The 20,965-nt window shown below is 40.3% G+C and overlaps 1 protein-coding gene across 1 annotated transcript in view; it reads right to left on the bottom strand.

Annotated features, from left to right (window-relative positions):
* Positions 1-1,865: 1,865 nt before the first annotated feature.
* LOC115062376 (transmembrane protein 163-like) overlaps positions 1,866-20,965 on the bottom strand; it is a 42,485-nt gene continuing 23,385 nt past the window's right edge. Inside the window, exons 3-8 of the mRNA XM_029531026.1 lie at positions 13,226-13,269; positions 11,682-11,773; positions 10,003-10,099; positions 3,536-3,647; positions 2,098-2,239; positions 1,866-1,926 (exon numbers count right to left, since the gene is read on the bottom strand). Of these exons, the coding sequence (XP_029386886.1) occupies positions 1,866-1,926; positions 2,098-2,239; positions 3,536-3,647; positions 10,003-10,099; positions 11,682-11,773; positions 13,226-13,269 (548 nt within the window). The remainder of the gene's footprint in view (positions 1,927-2,097; positions 2,240-3,535; positions 3,648-10,002; positions 10,100-11,681; positions 11,774-13,225; positions 13,270-20,965) is intronic.

Raw genomic sequence — 20,965 nt, forward strand, 5'->3', positions numbered from 1 at the left:
TGAATAATGCTGTCTAATCACGCCTACATCCAGTCTGAGATTTACAGTGCAGAAACATAAGTTAAGACTGATCATTTCATTTCACCAATAATCTACAGTAATATGTAAAGCAACATTTACAGTTTATGCACAATATAGTAAACATTTTATAGCAACACAGACCATCCTGTACTTTAACTATGAGCTGTCTACCCCAGAAAGCCTGGTATGCTGGCCTTGTAGCACTATGACTATTTGTGACTGCTGTTACCAATGCACCTAAACACTGTAGGAAATAAACATATTTACAAACTGTGTTGTTTCTATTTACATTCTGTTCATCGTACTTAATCATGGATGATAACAATGGGAACATGCAAAACAAATCGGTAATAAGAAGGTAAGCAGCCGCAGGAGGAAACAAATAACACCCTGCGTAAGTGGTATTAACAGTGATTACTTCATCTTTGTCATTGTGCTTAGAGTCATCTTTCCCATATGAATGCTTCAGTCGAAAGAGATGGGGAAAAAATAAATTGTAAGAAGTATCCCAAATGGATTCAATACAGTGTTCCACAGAGAAAATGATAATATAAATATAAGGATTATAGCAAACGTCCCTGCTTACTCATAGTGTTTTTACATGTATTAATTAATTTCAGCTTGAAAGGGCGTTACACGAATGGGAATAGTTTAAAGGCGGAAACAAAACTAAACTAAACAAAAAAAAAAAAAAAAGAAACAGGCATTTAGTGAAAAATGTATCAAAATACCAGTATGCGCATGTATGTAAACAAATAAAAGAAGTACTGAATGAACAATATATGGCAAGAACACACAGGATGCAAATTCAGATGGTGACGCTATGACAAAACAGATTAAATACCCTGAAATCGTTTATTTGTTACACCAAAGCATGTGCTTGTACACGTCAAGTACAGTACAGTGCAGCAGACCACACATTGGAATAAAATTACAGTAGGTCTTCTAACACAGACCTTGTGCACAGGTTTAGAGCCATTGTCTGACAAATGTTTCTCCTGTCCCCCTTCATTTCTGCTTGATCTTATTTGTAGAGGTGTGAGATCAAGGCTGACCTCAACCAATGTTCGCAAAAGTTCGAATAAGTTACATTTATCGACTGTACGCTGCCTGCACGTTCTCTGTCTGAGTCTTTCTCTCTGCTCTCTGATTCCTCTCTTCATCCTTTCAGGAACAAAATAGGATGTATCATGACCGCACTGATGGGAGGAGGCTGGTGAGGAGTCGACTGGATCCACTTAATGTTTTAGAAAAGAAATCTACATCTATAAATATCATATTAGAAATAAAACAATTATAAATAAACACAATTTAAATTCCTCTTGTACATTCTCTCCGTTTTTTTGATAAATATTTATCATGTACGTTTATGTGTTATGCCAACCTTGGCAGCAGATGAAGCCACATGGACAAATCAACAACTGAGATGTGTGAAAGTGATCCTAGCAGCAGCGAATGAATGACTGAACAACTCTTGCTGGTTAAACATTTGGTTTCATGGAGAAAACAAAAAATAGATGAGAGGAAAATAATTCAACTGTTCTTCCAGGAGGAAATCATCAATGGCGTCCTTTTATCTCAGACAATAAGTGTGTGTCTGTGTGTGCACATGGAGGTTATGATTTGCATGTATGAGTTTGCTATGTACAGAATATACACCACCTGTGTGTTTAGGTAGGTGTTTGAGAACAGGTGTGTGTAACGTTCCTATGAATATGTCGATGAAGTGTGTATGTTAGTGCTCATGAAAGAGAGAAGAGGGAGGAGGCACCCAGGTTGTGTGGGTGTGGGTGTGCTTGTGTAAACGTGAACCTGCTGGACCAGTCAACACAACGCACGCCATCTCACTCAAAGCGTTCGTAGTTTCTTGTCTGCCTCACACGGGGCACCATGTCCTTCAGGAGTCTGTGGGAAAAGAGAGAAGGTCTCACTGTAAAGTAAAAACCTTAATGAGTCTGCTTTAATAGAAATATGGACAACACCTGAAATCAACAGATAATAACAGAAATGATTAATGTTTAAAATTAAATGGACAAACAAATGTTGGCCCACGATTGGTGTTGCTCTATCCCTTACTTGATCCCATATAACAAAATGATGAGTCCAATGAGAACTCCAATGGTGCCATCCAGAAACCAGACATCAGTGTGATGCTTGAAGACTTCAGCACTGATCAGAATGGAAAATCCCATGATGCCTCCAACCAGAGAGTTAAATGCTGCAGTGAAAAAAAAAACAAAAAAAGGAAAATATATCTGCTCTGTCATGACCGATACAGACAAATCACCATACTCACTCATCCTCTCATTTTAAGACATCTGTTGATGATATTTTGATATATATGCTTCACTTTCTTGCTGAGAATTACGTTTGGCCACACTGTTTGGTGACAGGGGAGGAGGCTTTCTAGGGACTCCAGTTTTAGAGGGAAGATTATGGACCAAGCCAGACTAACTCTTTGCTCATGTTTGCAACGAAAAGCTTGACCAGCAGACTTCCCAAGTGGGATTAAGTGGGAATTTTCCTTTATATGTCCGGCATGCAGACAGTGGATAAAAAAATATTTGCTTTGAATTAAAGCAAAACTACACTAAACTATAAAAGGCTGTAGATTATAGAAGTGCTGACTGCACTTGAGTTACTCTGTATATACTCAGTATACTCTTTCATAATTACATTTCTCCTGTTGTGAGAGCTTTCATACTGGGTTATTGTCTCGCCTGCAGTAAGTCCATAGTCTTGTGGGAAATAAGTCCAAGCCCTAAGAACAGCAACCTCAGGCTTACTGAATTGATGCTGTGTGTGCTCTGGGACCTAGGGATAGCGCTGTGTGTTTCTGAATGTGTGTGTTTGTTTGTTCAACTATGCATGTGTCAATGAGCAGCTAGTGGGTCATAACCTAGTCTTTTTTCAGCTCTCACACTGAGACACCCAGACATAGAGTCTCACCTTAACTGTAACATCTTTACCACATTACCAGATTCAAATATAACACACTTTAACTTTTAAACTCAACACGTATAATGAGCATATTAATGTGCTATATATTAGTGCGATAAATTGTGAACTGAAAAGGACACATATTGTTAATGCAAATCAAATGATAATTAGATTAACTAATGATAACTCTGTGAGGGATTTTCATTAAAAAAATTTAAAGATCTACATTTAACCACAGAATGCGTTCTTATACCTTTGATTCTTGAAGTTCTTCTTCTGAAAATATTTTTCTTTAGTAGAAAAATGAATGTAACTTCTATCACTGTTTGTAATAACTGTTTGTACTGGGACACATTTTAAACATATCAGCTCTGGAAATCATCAGCAGCTAATTTGTAATGCAAATATTTAATTTTGAATGAAAGTTTTGTTTTGTTTGGGTGCCATCTAATGATCTCTCTTGCTCTGCTATATATAGTAGCCTGGAAGAACTTCCTTATCTGGGCCATTTATCAGCAAACATTTTAGGTATTCAACTTTGTCACAGTGGTGTGTGTGTAAGTGTGTGTCCTACCATCAGTGATAAGGGCCCGACTTGTCAGCACTCTTCCCAACATGAACTTGGCCACAGCCAGGACAGCACACAGGAATCCACTCACTATGGACACGCTGTAGAGGAAGTCATCCTGAAAGAAGAGAAGAGGGAAGGTGAAAAATACATGATGACAACAGAGGCAAAGGAAAACACAACCAAACAAACAAAGACAGGAAATATCCTCAGAAGGCTTCTGCCATCTCCACCAATAATTACATATATATAACTGACTTGGTGTCTCAACCTCACGTCGTATAGCTGATGCTCGTAAATGCAGTGTTTGGTGTTTTCAACTTTAGTTTCAAACAGACTCAGCAGAAAGCAACACTTGACCCTGGAGAACCTTTGTCTCAGAACGTCTGTCTTAATTGGCTCAACAGAGGAGCAGAGACAGAGGCCGATAAGGGAGAAAAAGGAAGAGAGTGGAATATAATGACTAGTCACGTACACCAACATCCAAACTCGTGTAAAACAGTCATGTTCAGTGCGGAACTTAGTTACACAAATAGGTGTATAACGACAAATACACAAGTACAAGCCACCTCTGTAGTCTTTGGAAGATTTCTCCTTCTCTGCGGAGGAAACATTGTTTTTATTTTGATTAACTGATTGATCAGTTAGATCAGATCACTGATTGCTTGATCCTGATTCCCGAAATGTCTTGATTTCTCTAAAGAACACCCAAAAACACACTCAAAAATACTTTGTTCATTATCAAAGCATGACAAGAAAAGGCGTGAACCAAATTTAGCTAAGTGTATTAATGTATAATGTATCTTAAATTACAGTTTAAGTTTCATCAAAGTTTGTCACATCCAAAATATTGTTTTTTGTTCATATTGAATAGACGACTCAAACTTTCACGTTGTGGCTTTGGGAAAGTATGTTAACCCCTCAATTTAAAGCTAAGTGGAGTCAGTAGTAAGCATATCTGGGGTTCAATCAATAAAGCCGACTGGTGAAGCCTGCTGGACTTTGGAGGCCAGCTGGAGTTTGCTATTCTCATGAATAGCAAATTTCAACTCATATGAACAATGTATTGGAAAATAGAGCTTCCTGTATGGACCTGCAATTGAGAAGGATATATTTCCATTTATTTCCAAGTTGAATCGCAACAATTTAGTTGTGAGATTACTCACCCAATTGGAAGGACCAAGGTCAAAATGACTCAATGTTCAATCTACAGTGAGGACCCCTCAAAAAGCTAAATATTTGATTACGCAATCATTGGGATTGTGTAAGATCTTTGCTCATGACTTCAGTCTATGCACGTATAGTGTTCAGAGGAAGTTGCTGCTGTCAAAAAAAAAAATAAATAAAGTTTGCCAAAGCACACCTTGACACTTTGCAACACTTCAGAGTAGCATCAGTTCTTCTAGCTGCTTTGAAACTATGTATGGGCCTTGACAGATTGCAATCATTGAAGTTATCGAGGAACCCTACAAGATAATGTCAATGTGTCTGCCAGCTGAAGCTCACACAATCTGGGTGATGTAGGAAATAAATCCTCTAAAATGGCTTCAAAAAAGAACATTTGGGGTGAAGCCTTGTTGGGTAGGCAGCAAAGGCCAGACCTTCACCAATCAAATTCTGTGGAATGACCCGATGAGAGCTGAAGCAGTTCTTAAAAAAAAAAAAAACCGAAACAAAACTGGAAGGAACTGGCTGAAAGTGTTGCTGCCATGGGAGGTTGACCTATTAAATGAATTAAGTTCACTTACGTTTTCCCCTTCACTGGGAGTGTCTAATGGATGTGGTTCATGAAAACATGAATTGTAAACACTGTGGTTTTATCTTAAGAACACTGTGTTTGGCAATACTCACGGCAATGATAATACAAGTCATTTCAGAGGATCCACTTTTCTCTTTCCACTCTATATGCAGTAGACCAACAAGTTAATACTGTTGGGAGCGATTTCTACTTCATCACATTAATTGTGACCTCAGTTATTCATTAGTTAATGTTATGGCAATTAATCATCTGTCAATTAGCTAATCCATTACGTGCTCTAAAGTGATTGATTTCAAACATCTGCACCTTCACAAAAACCAGACAGAGCCATGGCTAAAGTCAGTGCTCAGCGTGTGTGAAATCTGCCTTTCCAAGATCAGTCATCACAGTCATGAACTGTAAGCTGAATTGCTGTCGGACATCAGACGGTTTCCACTGAAAACTGTGCAGAAGCACAACTGTACATTTCCCATCAATGTTACATGATAAATTGTACTGTGGGATTCTTAGCAGAACTATGCACACATGCAAAGGGAAGCACTATAATGTGTTCAATTGTATAGAGATGATAGTGTCATACAAATATTGTTAGTTTGCTTAACTCTATGTGTCAACCCTGTTGTAGACTGGGAACCATTCTAGGGTGTACCCTGCCCACGTCCAAAGTCATCTCGACTCCTGTTAACCCCCAAAACACCTCAAAGGATAAGCAGTCGCAAAGGCAAAGAAATGAATGAAAAGAATCCCAAGCCTAAAATAAAAGAGCAAATACCCGCTATGTAAATAATATGAGCCCTTTATTACCCAGTCAGGCTCCCTTTTGTGCCAAATACCTGGGTTACACAGATATTTGTAGTTTCCCAGTGGTAATAGAAATATCCCTTTCAGTTCTTTACAGATGATTCCTTATTTTGATTATTGGTCATTAAGGAAATCTCATCTGTGTTACATTATACATGTAATATGTTGCCTCCTCTCTCTCCTGCATGTGGAGAGAGCTCGTCTCTGTGTTTAATCTGGCTTTAAACACAGACAGCCTGCCATGAGAAGAGCAACTGAGGACGTGACAGGAATCAGGATCTCTGATTTCCTGTTCCCCCCGACTATATCTGTGGATTATTGAGCCCAGTGCACTTTACACTTCACAGTATTCACACTGTAGTGCGATTTTCTTCATTTTGGTCAGTTCAGTGGTGAACAGTGGAATCTCTCAGAGACAAAAACCAGAGAAGTAAATTCAGTGATTGACGCTATCGACATAGAAACCACTTCTAGTCATTTCTGTCGGACTCTTAATATCACACAAGCTGTCTATCACGCTGTACAATCTGAGCAACTAAGTATATCACTGCTGGTGTGATAAATCGGCTCTGACTGCTGCCCAATCAAGACCTCCATGTCTTTTTTTTCTTTTTCTAGAAACCAGTAAGAAAAAGAAAGACAGAGAAGTAAAGCTAGACACAATAATGGTGGGAGGCAGGCTTGGTGAGCTAGTGGGGAGAGGTGAGAGAAAGAGCATGGGTATCATGATGAAGGAGCACCAAAGGAAATGATGAACCAGATAGGTTAGAGAGGGAGAGTGAGGGGTGAGAGAGGAAAAAATGAATGGGGTAGCATGGAAAGAAAGTATAGAGAGATAAATGAGACAGAAATAAAATGAAGTACGTCTACAAATCCAGCCACGGCATGCAGCCAGTGACAGTATCTTACATAAAAAGACAGAGCCAGATGGCTGAGATCGCTGCTAAATGCCTATAATCAGTTATATATGCAGTACGTGAGATGCTAAAATCGGTCCATTGTATTCTCCCATCTAACCTTGAATGAAGACCAAAAAAGATGGGAGATGACCAAAAAGAAAAGTTAAAGTTATTATGCATAAAATCACAAATGCCTATATTGAAAACAAGGAACAAAGGAAGAAAGACGGGAGTGAAATTCCACAGGAAAGATGGAGAAAGAAAGATGGAGGGAGAATGTCACAGACAGGCAGAAGTAACAGGCTCTTCCTGATGTCAGGAGGCTCCTCTGAGACCCGACACCCACATCACTTATTAACATAATGGTGCTGGAGCATCACAGCTGCCCTCAACTTGCTATTGTTGTCTTTCTCTCGGCTCTGTTTCTCTGGATTTGTAGTCAATGTGGCTTCAATGACAATGCAAACATGCGCTGAAAAGAAGAAAATGGTGATAATTATATGCTCACATTCAATCTGCATATTCATCTCTTCCTTTAGATCCTGTTATATTACCATGGATATCAACACTCTGACCTGAGTGGACTCTTAATCTGCTGTTTCTCATTTTCTTTCAATTAAGCCGCCAAAACTCTTTGAGCGCAGCACAGCAGTCATCGTCTTGTCTCTTTCTCGTTTTTTGTGTGTCTGTGTGTTTGTGTGTGGTTTTGTCAATTTACAGCAGCGAGGGGGAAAAGTAGAGATAGATGTAATATGATAATAACAATTCAAACTGTTATTATCAAAAATTTGCTGTCTGCACGACAAGCCTAATAGACTGTTTTGAAATTGTTGATATTGTGATCCAGCAGAAGACACTTAATACTTCAGCACACTCTCCAGACCCGTCAGTTTACTGTTTATATTATACTGTCAAAACTGGTGGACAGAAGCACTGTACAGTGAGCTATCTCACCCAGCAACGATTAAAATCAAAGTGACACAGTGACGTAAACAGGAATGAAAAACTGCAGAACTCGAAGAAAAGCCATCACCACCGACGAAGCAAGATTGACATATAGATGATTCACGCTCTTTTTGGAGATAAAGAGCCTGTTAAAGAAATGAAAAGTGATGCGGCACACAAAATGCAACTTTAAGTCACCGCAGCAGGAAAACTGATAGAGGGTTTGTGGATTCCTTTGAACAAAAGGTACATTTGTCTCAACTTGCATGTACTTGATCATGTAATAAATAGTTATTTTTTTATGACATGATATGTACTATGAGAGGTTATGAGATTAAATAGTATTATTAAAAACAATGATCCAATTGACAGACACATACTGAGTACACACCAAGACCGCTGTTTGATTTAAACTGATATAAACCAGTCAAATAAAATATATCAGCTCAAAAAGGTTTTGTCACTACCGAGATAAAGCTTGTTTATTTTTCTTGGTTACAAAAAAACTCCAAACTGACCCTTTAAAATTCACTCCATGATTTTGCTAAAGCGCACAATAGCTTCCCAAATATCAAATTTCCGCAGGTTACAGCTGTTTCAGAATTCTTCAAGACATGAACACTGCAATGTAAAGGTATTTTGGGGTTTTGGGAGCGCTGCTGGCTCTGCGACAACATCAAGAGGTGCATCTTAAAGCTCTCAAGCTACATCATACAAAAGGTAAGAGAACTGTGTGTTTTTGGAGTGCAAAAATCTGGCTCCTCTTTGTGCCTTGGCTGTACTGGTCAGTGAAACAGACAGATGGTAAGGGTTGAATCATTTACAAGCCAAATAACAGGTTTCAAAGCAGAGAACTGGAATGGATGACATGGGCTCTCCCTAAACAGCGAGATGACGGAGGAGCTGAAGGAGAGATTATTTTGGGGACTTATTTACATTCTCAACAGCTCCGGAGAGAGGTGGAGAGGTGGGGGAAGCTGAGTGTTGACATAAAAAAAAAGAAAAAAAGAAAAAAAAGAATGTGTTCGTGTCAGTGTCGAAGGGGAAAATTGAACAAATGTCAGGTGGCATGATTGAAAAAAATCTGACATCAAAAATGTGACAGCAGGGCGCTAAAAAAAGACACATAGCTCACAACAATACATAGTGTGTGTGCGCACGTGTGCTTCTCTGTATGAACACGTGCGCTGTAGGTGTGTGCACTGGTTCAAATTAAGCCAATATGGATCTCCAGATCCGCTTCGTGTTCATCTCTTAGAGCAGTTGCATGCTGCCGTGAACTCAGACACACCTGTGTGCCATTGCATGGTCGGAAATGCCCAGCAGAATGCCCTCTTGAATCATACAACACAAAAATAAATAAGCAATGACCTAAGCATTAAAGTTATTACTCCATCTTCTACCACTTATCCGTATTCAGGTCATGTGGGGTGCTGGAGCCAATCCCAGCTCACACTGGATGAGGGCGGGGTCACCCTGGACAGGTCACCAGTCCATCACAGGGTCAACACACAGAGACAGACAGAGACCAACAACCACTCACACTCACACCTACAGACAGTTTAGAGTCACCAATTAACCCAAACATGATGTCTTTGGATGGTGGGAGGAAACCGGAGTCCCTGGAGGAAACCCACACAGGCAGGCCCCAGGCCGGGAACCAAACCCATGACCTTATTTTTGTGGGGCAACAGTGCTAACCACTATGCTGCTGTGCTGCCCAGCAAGAAACTCAAAACTGCTGAATGTAAATCTTTGCTTCTGCAAAATAACGAGACTAATAATGGTATTGTTTTGTAACACACATGATTTACAGTCAGAGCTTAGTTTAAATGTTTTAAAACGACACAGTGTACCTGTCTCTAAATATATTTCTTTCCCTAGCCTTCCAGAATATAAATAAACTGGAGCAAACCTTCTGAATGAATCCTAAGTTTTAACCAAACTACAGACATATTACACAATTTTTGCATTGGCCTTGAACACAGATTCTGTACTTGTGTGTAATATTTCCAGCTACCAGCGTAATTCTGGGAGGTTAGTGTGTGTGTATGTATACTCGATCTTACCACTTCTGGTGGCATCCTGGTTGCAAGGTTATGTATTGCCTTTCCAAGGATGCACATAGAGGAGAGAACAAACACAATCCCAAGGACTACACATGCTCTGCAACAGAAAGAAGATTAGGTGTTAGGTTTTATATGGGTTTCTGCCAAGCAGCAACAGACAGGGCTTAACACCGTCTCCATGTTGTTTCCCGTTCCTGCATTTGTATCATGATCATTTTTCTTTTTCATGCTGCAGCAAGGATTGCGTGGTTTTGGTGTAATTTGTTGATTTAAAAAAATGACATGTGATATTGAGGTGAATGATTGAAGAGGGTGGTCTAACATGATGGATTTTTCTTCCTCTCAAGCTCACCACAGAACAGGGACACACTGTTTGACAGGTGTAATAATATGGTGATTAATCATAGTAAAACTTCCACAAATCACACAAAAGTGCAACTTTTGTGCCACACTCAAACTATTTTAATTTCAATTTCAAGTACAGCATGTGCTGTAAAAGCTTCGTCCCACTACTTTTTCCGCCTTGCCTCAAAAAACTGATGCAAGGCAGAAAAAGTAGCTCCAGAAAACATTAAAGGTGCATGTATTAAAAAAGTAACTGGGACAAGAGCACCAATTATCTATAGACGACGCAACTAAAAAAAAACAACAACCCACAATCAGATCGCTTGTTTAAAAAGGGTGCAAATATCATCTATCGCTCCATTTCCTTTGCTAACCCTCTTGTCTAAGTATGTGGAATGGAATCATTATTATTTCATCTTGATTACACTGATTTCTGTCAGTTTTCAACAAACAGGTCACTTATGGGAGATGCATTGCCTCAATCCTACTTCATATGATTGTGATTCCTTTATCTGTATTTATTCAATTGTTGTTGCTACAGTTGAGTTGTTAATGCTAGTGTATGTGTGTAAATCAGCAGTGGTGTGTCTGTGACACCTCAGAGCCAGGCAGAGGTGCTGTTGTAAAATAATGTTGCAGCAGCTTTGAAAGTTTTATTATTATGTTTTATTCTGCTCTCGACTTCAAAAAAACATAAAAGTTTTTTTTTTTTCCCCCAAATATTTTTCAGTAGACCAAAAAAGCTTTTCTGAGTCCTAAAAGTCTCAAACCTATCTACCCACTGCCATTCATAAATCCAGCAAGCTCTTAAAATAAATATATACAGAAAAATGATGTGTTGGGCTGCACTCTTCACCACGATCATAAAAACACAACTTTGGGGATAACGGTGATCTTAGCCCTGCAGTCGAGTTCAGAGACTGCTTTCAGTGGCCCAACACAGACAGACATTTTTGCTTTTTGCCTTTATCATCTAGCTTTATCCAGTTTGTCCCGGAGGCTACATCCCTTTATTTTCAACAACTACACAAGATGCTAAATTCATATTATTAACATTAAAATAAACTTTTGTTGCATCACAGTCTTTGCCACTGAATCATGATAATGAATATTCAAAATAATACAGCAGCCCATGTAAACACTTTTTTTTTACAGCATCAGAAAACAACGCAATGGATAGATTTGATTTTTTAATATGCATCTGGGACAGTGCGAGATGATTGGTAGAAAGAAGAAAGGAAATATAAATGTGACATAAGTGGGTGAAGAGAGAAATGCGTACACATCTTAGTGCAGATTTATTATTCATCAAACTAGCAATCTTCTATACTCACATATACTCTCTGTGCGCAGAGTGCACTGCAGCTGCATTGCTGTAACGCCAGAGGACAATGAGCGATGACAGGATGTCCAGAGTGGCCTCAAACTACAACAGAAACAGAAACCAAGTAACACAATGCAAGAGAGAACACTATAAGATTGGAATAACTCATAGTTGGGAAAAAGGAAAGATCCTCTTTGAAATTGCAGTATAATTCATCTCTCTGCTGTGTTGCAGACAACATATATTTGATAATAAAAAAATCAGCAGCGAAAAAAAAACTAAACGTATCACATCTACAGTGTCATGTCTAGAACAATATTTCCTTTTCCGTGTTCCAAATGAAACAAACATTTAACCAGCACTGTGAAAATCCAGTGTAACAGAAACGTCCTACACTTTACACTTCTATTTGAAGTTTTTATATCTACGAGAAGATATATTTGACATTTTACACACCAAAAGTCATCTCGGTGTAGTTTTGTGTCTCCTCTCTCAGGCTTTTTGATTGGCTGTTTTTTGAGTAATCTAATGAAAGTAATTTAGATTTCAAGTAAACACTGTGCTGTGACATCACAAAGTTGCAGATGTCCTGTCAGGATCAGTTGTCTTTCTGAAAACAGGCTGTGTGCTTTTGCCTGTGGACTGAGATCTTTGATATTATTATCGTATAAGTATCAAACCAAGACCTGTGTTGCAATTGACATAAAATAGACATGGACATCTTTTGTACAGAATGGGATCTACATTTCATACTTGAAAAGAAGAAAATTAAAATATGCAGACTTTTTGAGCAGTTATTCAGCTGTCATTCAGAATTTCTCAGCGGTGTTAAGGGATCAGTTTTATAGCATAACCATGAGACTGAGGATGATGGCTACAGGGAACTCGACGTGATGAACACTGTTATGAACCTAATGTATGACTTTGGCTGCATTTTTCAATTAAGCTTCCAAAAGTAAGATGAAAGTTAGTCTTGTCTCCCTTGGAGCTATATCATAATGCATAGCATGATTATTATCATTTCCATTTGGAGACACATAGCGTACCTGTAAAAAAAATGTCAACTCCCAACTTCGTAGTAACTATAGCTACCAAAGATGGGTTGCTGTGATCTACCACCCATGTACTGTCTTCCCCATGCGTTATTGAAACTGCCATTAACAGCCAAGCACTTGCTAATTAAAATCCAATCTTTAATCAAGAGATAGCTAGTACTGAAGGTAATGGTTTAAGGTAATGGTTCTATCACTTTATGCTAACCGCCTTTTCCCTCAGTGGCTTAGATGATTTCATTCACACTTCACTTTTATCACACACAGTCACTTCCCCTGAAGAATAAGAGGTAATGAGGAGATTTATTTTGGTAAAGGCCTAATGATCGATTGAACAAACATGGCATTTCAACATTGAACCTGTGCTGCTCTCTGCCCCGTTTCCTTGGAAACAAAGGGGCCAATGACACTTCAGTACTGGTATTTGTTAATAAATCACTGAGACCCAAGTTATGAGTAATTAATCAATGAAAATGGAGTGAAGGAGCAAAGTGAAACTCACAGCAAATCCAAAGGCTGATGCACTGTGTCTCATGAATGATACAGCTGTGGAGAGAGAGAGAGAGAGAGAGAGACAAAGAGATGTCATTGATTTTTTTCTGCTATAATTTGACATGCTTAAATTTGCATTGTTTGATGTCATTTCATGTGCTCATTTCAACGTCTATGTTGTTTAGCAAACATGCTGCTGAGCATCATGTGCTCCAAGTAATGCATTCATAATGAGGCGTTTCGGGGTGATGTCTTTGTTGACACGAGAGAAAATGAAATGCTGCTCCAATAGATAAAATGACGACATGAAATTTATGCAGATGAAATCAGCAAGAAATCGGCAGCAAGTTTGCAAACAAGGCACAGTTTTATACATTTTAAGGTATAAAACTGTGGAAGGTGTAAGCATCTGGAGAAAGTGGCACTATCAAAGTACTGTGTAGAAATGAAATGCTATAGGAAACCATCCATCAGTGTTCAGATCCATTGGTCCAATGCTCTTCAGCTGACATGGCTAATGTGCCAAATGGTAGTCTAATTACACGTTCAACAGTTATTCATGGAACAGATAAGCATTCACACTCATTTAAAGTTTTGATTCTAATAACTGATGAACGTGAGTGCAATAATTACTGACAGTTAAGCTCCAATTTGGTCGCCACAAATGAATGAGAAAACCATCGAACTCTTGAGCTGCTAAATGTGTTGCAATGTTCTGGTCTGTCATGACATCTCACTTCTGTGTCTGTGAATAAGGTTCATGACAGCGGTGAACCAAAACATTTAAGCTACAGAGACAGCAAAACCAAAATAATGTGCAAAAAGTTGCAAAATCCCAGTTGGGTGACATTTGTGGGGTTTATTTGAGCAATTCCTTCCACATTACATTTAGTTTGATTCATCTTTTTGCAATATAAAAATACTGTCCAGTGCAGATGTTTTTATTTTCATTTAGAGCAAGTCTGGGCCAGACACAATATTTGATCATCATTCATAACTTAGTTTCTCTGTTCCAAATAACCTTCTTAAAGCTGAAGTGTTACATTTCAGCCGTACGTTTGTTGCAGAGCAGTCCTAGTCTAGGCTACCTGTTTTAGTTTTCTCCTCTGGTGTCCTTGTGTCTGTGCCACTCTCTCCTCCCACTGTGTTCGCAGGACAGAGTCCCAGGGGACACCATATCGACTGTTAAGTCACCATGGTAACAGGAGATTTGAGGGCAAGCGGGGAGTTGGTTTGAAGTCAACAGAGCTTTCATCCTCTTCCTCTCGCTTGTGCTCTGCATGTTTCATCATCCCAATCTTTTCTCTTGTCGTCCTTTTCTTTCACACCCTCCGATCCTGATTTCATTCTATCTCTTTGTTTATTTCCTTTAGAGGTTGCCTTTTTGGTTTCACACCTCACTGTGTGACTTTGCCAAAAAAAAAGAGTTATCTGCATTTGATGCAAACAATAATATATCATTTCCTCACAGTATCACGGCTGTGAAAAGAAAACTATTAAGCTATTTAGATAAAAAGGCGAGTACGGTGAGGAGAAAAGTGATGAAAAAAGGAGGAAACAGAGAAGGTGAAATGAGAGAATTAGAGGAATGGTAGAGAAGACGACAGTACTAGACAGAGCCCTGATACAAGACAGTTGCCGCTGTTAGACTGGCTGTGTAACACATCACTGCCCACACGCACATGCATATGCCGCTTCTGTGTCTTACTCTGTCGTGGAGACCGTGACCTGCAGTCTCCAGCTTTTTCGTATTTGTCCTCTTCCTCAATTGTATTCTCTCTCACGCACACACTCTCTGTCTGTCTCTCGCACACAGAGCTTGAGTTGAATCTCTGAAGCCTCTGACCCATCTGTGCGGTCCAGACACTGAGCCAAACACAGAGCGTGCCAGCTTTCACATGGATTCAACAACCAGATTCATATCATCAGGCAGGATGTGACTTCTCTCTCCTGTACCTGTGACATTTTGGCATATTTTCATTTGTTAGTTTGGCAAGATTGAAATTTATTCGGGAGCAGACTGTTGCACAGGTATTGGTGAATACCACGAATTCCGTGCGACTGCAGGCAACCTGCTCTTTTTGGGGCTTTTCTTTTACATGGCTTTCTTGGTCACAGCTGAATATTACCAAAAGTTGTGCTTTATTCACACAGAAATACATTTTTGTCAAAGCTAATATGAACACAAGCACAGTTTTGAGGTGAACTGTCTACTTGATTATTGTCCGAAGAGTGATGTGACTTCCTGGTTCTATGCCATATGCAGTGTTAAAAGGTAGATAATATAGTAGATAGTAGTATAGTAGATAAATAATAGCTTATTTGTAGTACTCTTAATCTACAGCAAAATTCATCTGGTCAAGTTCAGTTTAAAGCCAGTAGCTGTAAAACTTGTAATCAATTTGATGCCATAATAGAGAAAAAAATCCAGATTTGTGTATTTCTGATTAAAACTAATCACATTTGGATTATCTGATGGCTGTAACATATCCAGCAATTTTTTTGTTTATTTTTTTTTTTTTTTACTTGTTGGCATGAGCACACATCTCGCTCAAAAACTGGGAGAAAGGTCAGACACTCATCCCATGCACTCAAGAGATGCAGGGACAGCACAATTTGTTGCTTAATTGCATTGCTGCAGTTCATTACTTCGACTGAAAATGTTTAAGAGTGTAGAGAGCATGCATAGCACGATTTGTGTGCAAAATTCTGCAGAAGTTTTGTCTTAAATTCAGGAGCGACCAAACCAGGATCAGGACATCACCTATTTTCTGCCCTGGGCAGCCATAATCCCCCCCCTCCGTCTCTGCTGGGTAGTTTTTAATGCTTAGTGCTCTGTTCAGGGAAAACCATATCCGGGGGTTTCCCACTTGCAGAGGAGTAAAGCCAGTGCTGTGGTGAAAATGAGGGCTTAAAAATGTAAGATAGAAGTTCTTTCTTCCATTCTTTTCTTCTTCTCTCCAAACACAAAGGCACTCAGTGGTATCTTTCAGTGTGATTTCACACCACTCGATGTACATCCAATGATGTGGTAGGCTTTGACCTGTGATAATTGGCTCTTGGATGTAAAAGCCGCTATGTGTGACTGTCTACATTCCAAGAGACCCTAGGATGAAAAAAGTTTAGAGCTGAGCCAGCCGGCTGAGAAGCACTGACCCATAAACACTTGTGGGTTTAGCCTTGTTCTTGTATTCATCTGTGATAAAGTGCTTGCAAGAGCACATATGACTATAGATACTGCCTAAAGATTGGATTGATTAGAGGCAGATTATCATTTGTATGTCCAGCAGAAGAATGCAATTTAGCTTCTACTAAACACTATCAGTTTAATGGTTTGCTATAATTTGAACATTCTTGCCACTGTTTAACTGTTCAACTGACACATTCCTGCATAAGAGCATCTATGCTTAGTTATATGATGATTATAATTCACCAACACGGTGCACTTTGAATTTGTATTTGTATAAGTGAGTGGTTAAGTTGTTTGGAATGACCTTTTTCATATGTGCACTACTGTGGTTTTTATTCTACTGCCACAATTTGTCTTGTTTGCACAGCAAATGTAGCTTTGAGAAAACAAACCCTGCCAAAACAAACCTACTTAACTCAAAAATGCCCTCACTTGGTTGTGTGTGTACTGCTTTTATATAGCCTGGCCTCTACCTTGTGACTGTATTATCTCTGAAACTTCAGGGCCACATTTTCTCTTAATATCGTTTGATAACGTGCAGAATAGCACCAGTTAAAACATTTAATATTGTGTGTGTGTGTGTAAGTGTGAAAAAAGTAAAGAAAACCAAACGCAGATAAGCAAGATGAGAATCAGGAGAAGCAGAGGCTGAGGACAGATGAGCGTGTGATGATCAAGGAGGATAGACGGGAGGATGAAGTTTAAACGGTGAGAACGTGTGAGAGGAAGCAAAGGCACAAGAGAGCAGAAACACTCAGGTATAGTGTTCCATGTGCGGCGTGTGCGTGTGTTTGTGGAAGCATGTTCTGTCACAGAAACCAACGTTTTGGCACAGCTGTTTGAGTTCTTTCCCTTTGTCATGAGATGCCATACCCATCAGACCATGACACCGGGATGATTTCATCATATTTGATCCTGTTGTGTTGTTTCACGTTCCTCATAGTGTAGCCAGATAGCTTGCTGTAGCTGTAGCTATGGCTCCGACTTGGCAGCAGTGACACCCTAATTATCAGGGAATTATGCAAGAGCCAGGGTCGAAACCGACACTTAACACCCATACTCTCACTCTGCCCACCCCCAGGTTCTCCTGGCACTGATTATCAGCAGAAGATAGATGGACAGACGAAGCACTTTTTGTTTGGATAGAAATTGCAGAGCAGATTTTGAGGGTGCTGGTGACCTGCACACTCTCAGCACACCACACAAGCATTTATGCTACTCACATACCGTAAGGGCTGCTGGAGAGAACACTAAAGAAATCTGATGTTAGACAAAATAAACCAGCACTGTTAAACGATTTACAAACTACAAGAAGTTGATTGATTTTTCTTTGTGGGACCTAAAATTCATCCCATTGATCCCCTGTAAGGCCTTTATCCTTTTGTTGTCCAACAGTCTCTCTCATGTTACACATCTCCCCTTGACCTGCTGTAAATACAAACATATGGGCAGAGGATTACATTCGCTATTGACTTACGAAACTCATTTATATGGAAAGTCACAAATGAGTTGATTCTGAATTGTAATGAATATAATTAAGATGTCTCCAGGGGATTGTTTACTGACTTTACACTGATCTAGTGGTAAACATGTGTTAGCAGTTATTACAGCATTGCCAGATTGATTATTTTTTATTTGAAAGTAGGGCTATGATCCACTTTAATGTAGAATGCATTGACTTCAGACATGGCTACGCTTAACCAAAGGGCTTTTGCTGCCATATGCACAGATGGGAATGTGGATTGGACCTGTTGTATGACAGCTGTGCTACCATGCCCTCCTGACCAATCACTTCCTGGGGACTCCACAGATGTTCATTCATTTCATTTTAGAAAAAAACAGAAAAGTAAATGAGCCAGTCAGTGATTGCATTGTCACAATAACACACAATCACTGGCATGAGCTCTCATCATCAGCGCTAGAATCAAAGACATCGTGATAAAGTGCCCGATCGAGGTTCAGGGCCTGTTCAACTAACAGAGTATCCAGTTACGGGACAATCTGGCTGTCAGCGTGGTGCCACTTCATGCTCTTCTTCTTCTGTTTATTGACTCCATATAATCAATGATCGCAAATGCCTTAAACTCATACCTACATATTTGAAATGTTACTGAGGACATGAGCCTGTTAAATCAGCTGTCAATGCTCACACAGCTTGGGACCACGGGTTCTGACAGGTGCAGACAGACAGACTGCCTCCTGCTCCCCCATCCATCAAACCATCACTGCTGCTGACTCTATGAAAATAGTCCTTATCAAATTAGTAGAATCATTTGCCGCCAAACTGCAATGTAATTATGTCTTCCTCTGTGATCCTCAGGGGCACGAGCTAAATTCAGGGATGTGAAACTCAATTACACCAAAAGGACCAAAAGGAATAATCTGGGAGACAGCGAACAAGGAGGCGGGAGATGGGCAAAGAGGTAGACAGGGCAACAGATGGACAGAAAAACAGAGTGAGCAGAGTGGGATGGAGAGTAACTGTGGGTGAGAGGGCGGCAGAAACAGAAAGGTGAGAGAGAGAGAGAGAAAGACAGAGAGATCGCGAGAAAGTTACAGAGCCACCACGTTTGGCTGCCAATTAGCAATTCTCTCAGCTCCCTTCTAATCGAGGTGACTCATGTGTGTTAGTGCTCCGAAAAAACTCTCCCAATAGGCATTTATTGACGCTGAAGAAAACCACTTAATGGGCCTAAGATGACAGCTGGGATTCGAAGTGTTTGAAGTACAGTCGTCTAGTTCACATGCGGCTCGTTTTATTTCTGCTCTGTGTGAGATTTTCCTGTTTGCAGGATGTAATGATGTGAGGGGAATAGTAAACAAAGGCAAGTAAGTAAAAGGCCAGAGAGCTTGGCTGAGAGGAGGGAGAGGTTTATACAGCAGCAGAGGGGGACACGGGAGGAGGAGAGAAGGCAATGAGGAGGAATCATGCATCATTAAAACTGGCCCAAACAAGATTTGTATCAGAATACACCTGTCTGGGCTGAGGAAAACAAGAGCCCTCCTCCTCCACTTTGCGAGGTGGAAAATCCATTTGCTGAGTATTGTCACTTCCACATGAGCTTGGGATTTAGGGTGCAAAACCACGCCACTGGCCGCAGGCCACACATAAATATTGTGCTTCAGTCCTTGAAAATCTTTGGGTTGATACACAGTCCACCTGAGGGTACCTTTCCCGTCACGCCGTAATTGAGGAAAACAGCTTTGAAATATATAAACAGAGTGAGTGTAATGTCACTGGGGAGTAATTGTGTGTCAAAACTCATGAACAAAATGTTCGTGGTATTCCAGGTTGCTCTCCACCGGGTCAGGGAGTTAACACAAAAGCCCTCAGGATACTGCTTCTTCATTAGCAGCTCTCAATGGGCGTACGCTCACTCTTACAACTACACACAGACACACAACGCAGTGCATAAAAGCAACAATCAATTACACATAAAACATCCGAAAATCGGACCACTAAGGAAGAAGAATAAGCTTTATTGTGAACCCCAAAACACACATGCAAATACATGCACACACACACACACACGCACAACCTTTGCCTCCTCAGCAGACACATCTGACAGGACTGCAGCCGCTTGCTCAGCTGCTAAATATTGTGTTTAATAATTCAGGACCTACTGCTCAGCTCTGCAGCGCACACACCCTGCGGAAAACCCTACTGGATTCTTCACCTCTCCCTGCCTTCCTCTTCCCTTGTTCCCTCCTGCCTCCTTCTTTTAACCCCTTCCTGTGTTTTCTGTGCTCCTTTCCCCCTTTGCTCTCACAACCCAGCCCCATTAACAGCCCTATTGGTCCCCGACTGTTTCTGCCTGTTGTCTAAAACAGAAGCCATGCTTGTCTTTCCACCCCTCCTGCTCTCTCTCTCTCTCTCTCTCTCGTCCCTTTTGCTGCAATCATCCTCCCATCAATTGTCCTCCTTCACCCCAATTTAGTTTCCCCGTAATCATCCCTCCATACTGACTATCTTCCTCTCTGCCCTACTGCTCACGATCTATTTCCATGCATTTCATTTTGCCCCTTTATTTGTTGCCTCTGTCTCCAGCCCCTGTCCAGTTTTTTCTTTCTTAGATCAACACCTGATATTCCTGACCCTCCCTCACTTCAGCACCTGCCTCGTGGGCTCTGTCACGCCCTCGCTCCATCGGCCCTCTCTGCTCACAGCAGCCCAGCAGTATTGATCTATATTCATGCCCGCCCATGCATTGGCTGCAGTCAATGGATTGGCACAGAGAGAGGCGCCATCTGTGAGCGATCTGTGAGCAGTTTGCCCACTGGGGGTTCAGCTGGTTTTGTGTGGTGATTAAGGCGAGATGCGGACATGCCTGACCAGAATAATGCTTTGTATGCATCCGGAGATTTAAAAAAACTTCATTCTGGTAACATTTTAGCAGTTCAGGACATTTCCAGCAGAAGTCAAGGATTTTCCAGCACTGCATTCACTTCAGGGTTTCTCATTCATTCATTCATCTTCCACTGCTTTTCCTTTCCCAGGTCATGGGGGGTGCTGGAGCCAATTTGATCTCACACAGACAGAGACCAACAACCACTCACACT

The sequence above is a fragment of the Echeneis naucrates genome, chromosome 21 (assembly GCF_900963305.1).
Source record: "Echeneis naucrates chromosome 21, fEcheNa1.1, whole genome shotgun sequence".
Taxonomy (NCBI): domain Eukaryota; kingdom Metazoa; phylum Chordata; class Actinopteri; order Carangiformes; family Echeneidae; genus Echeneis; species Echeneis naucrates.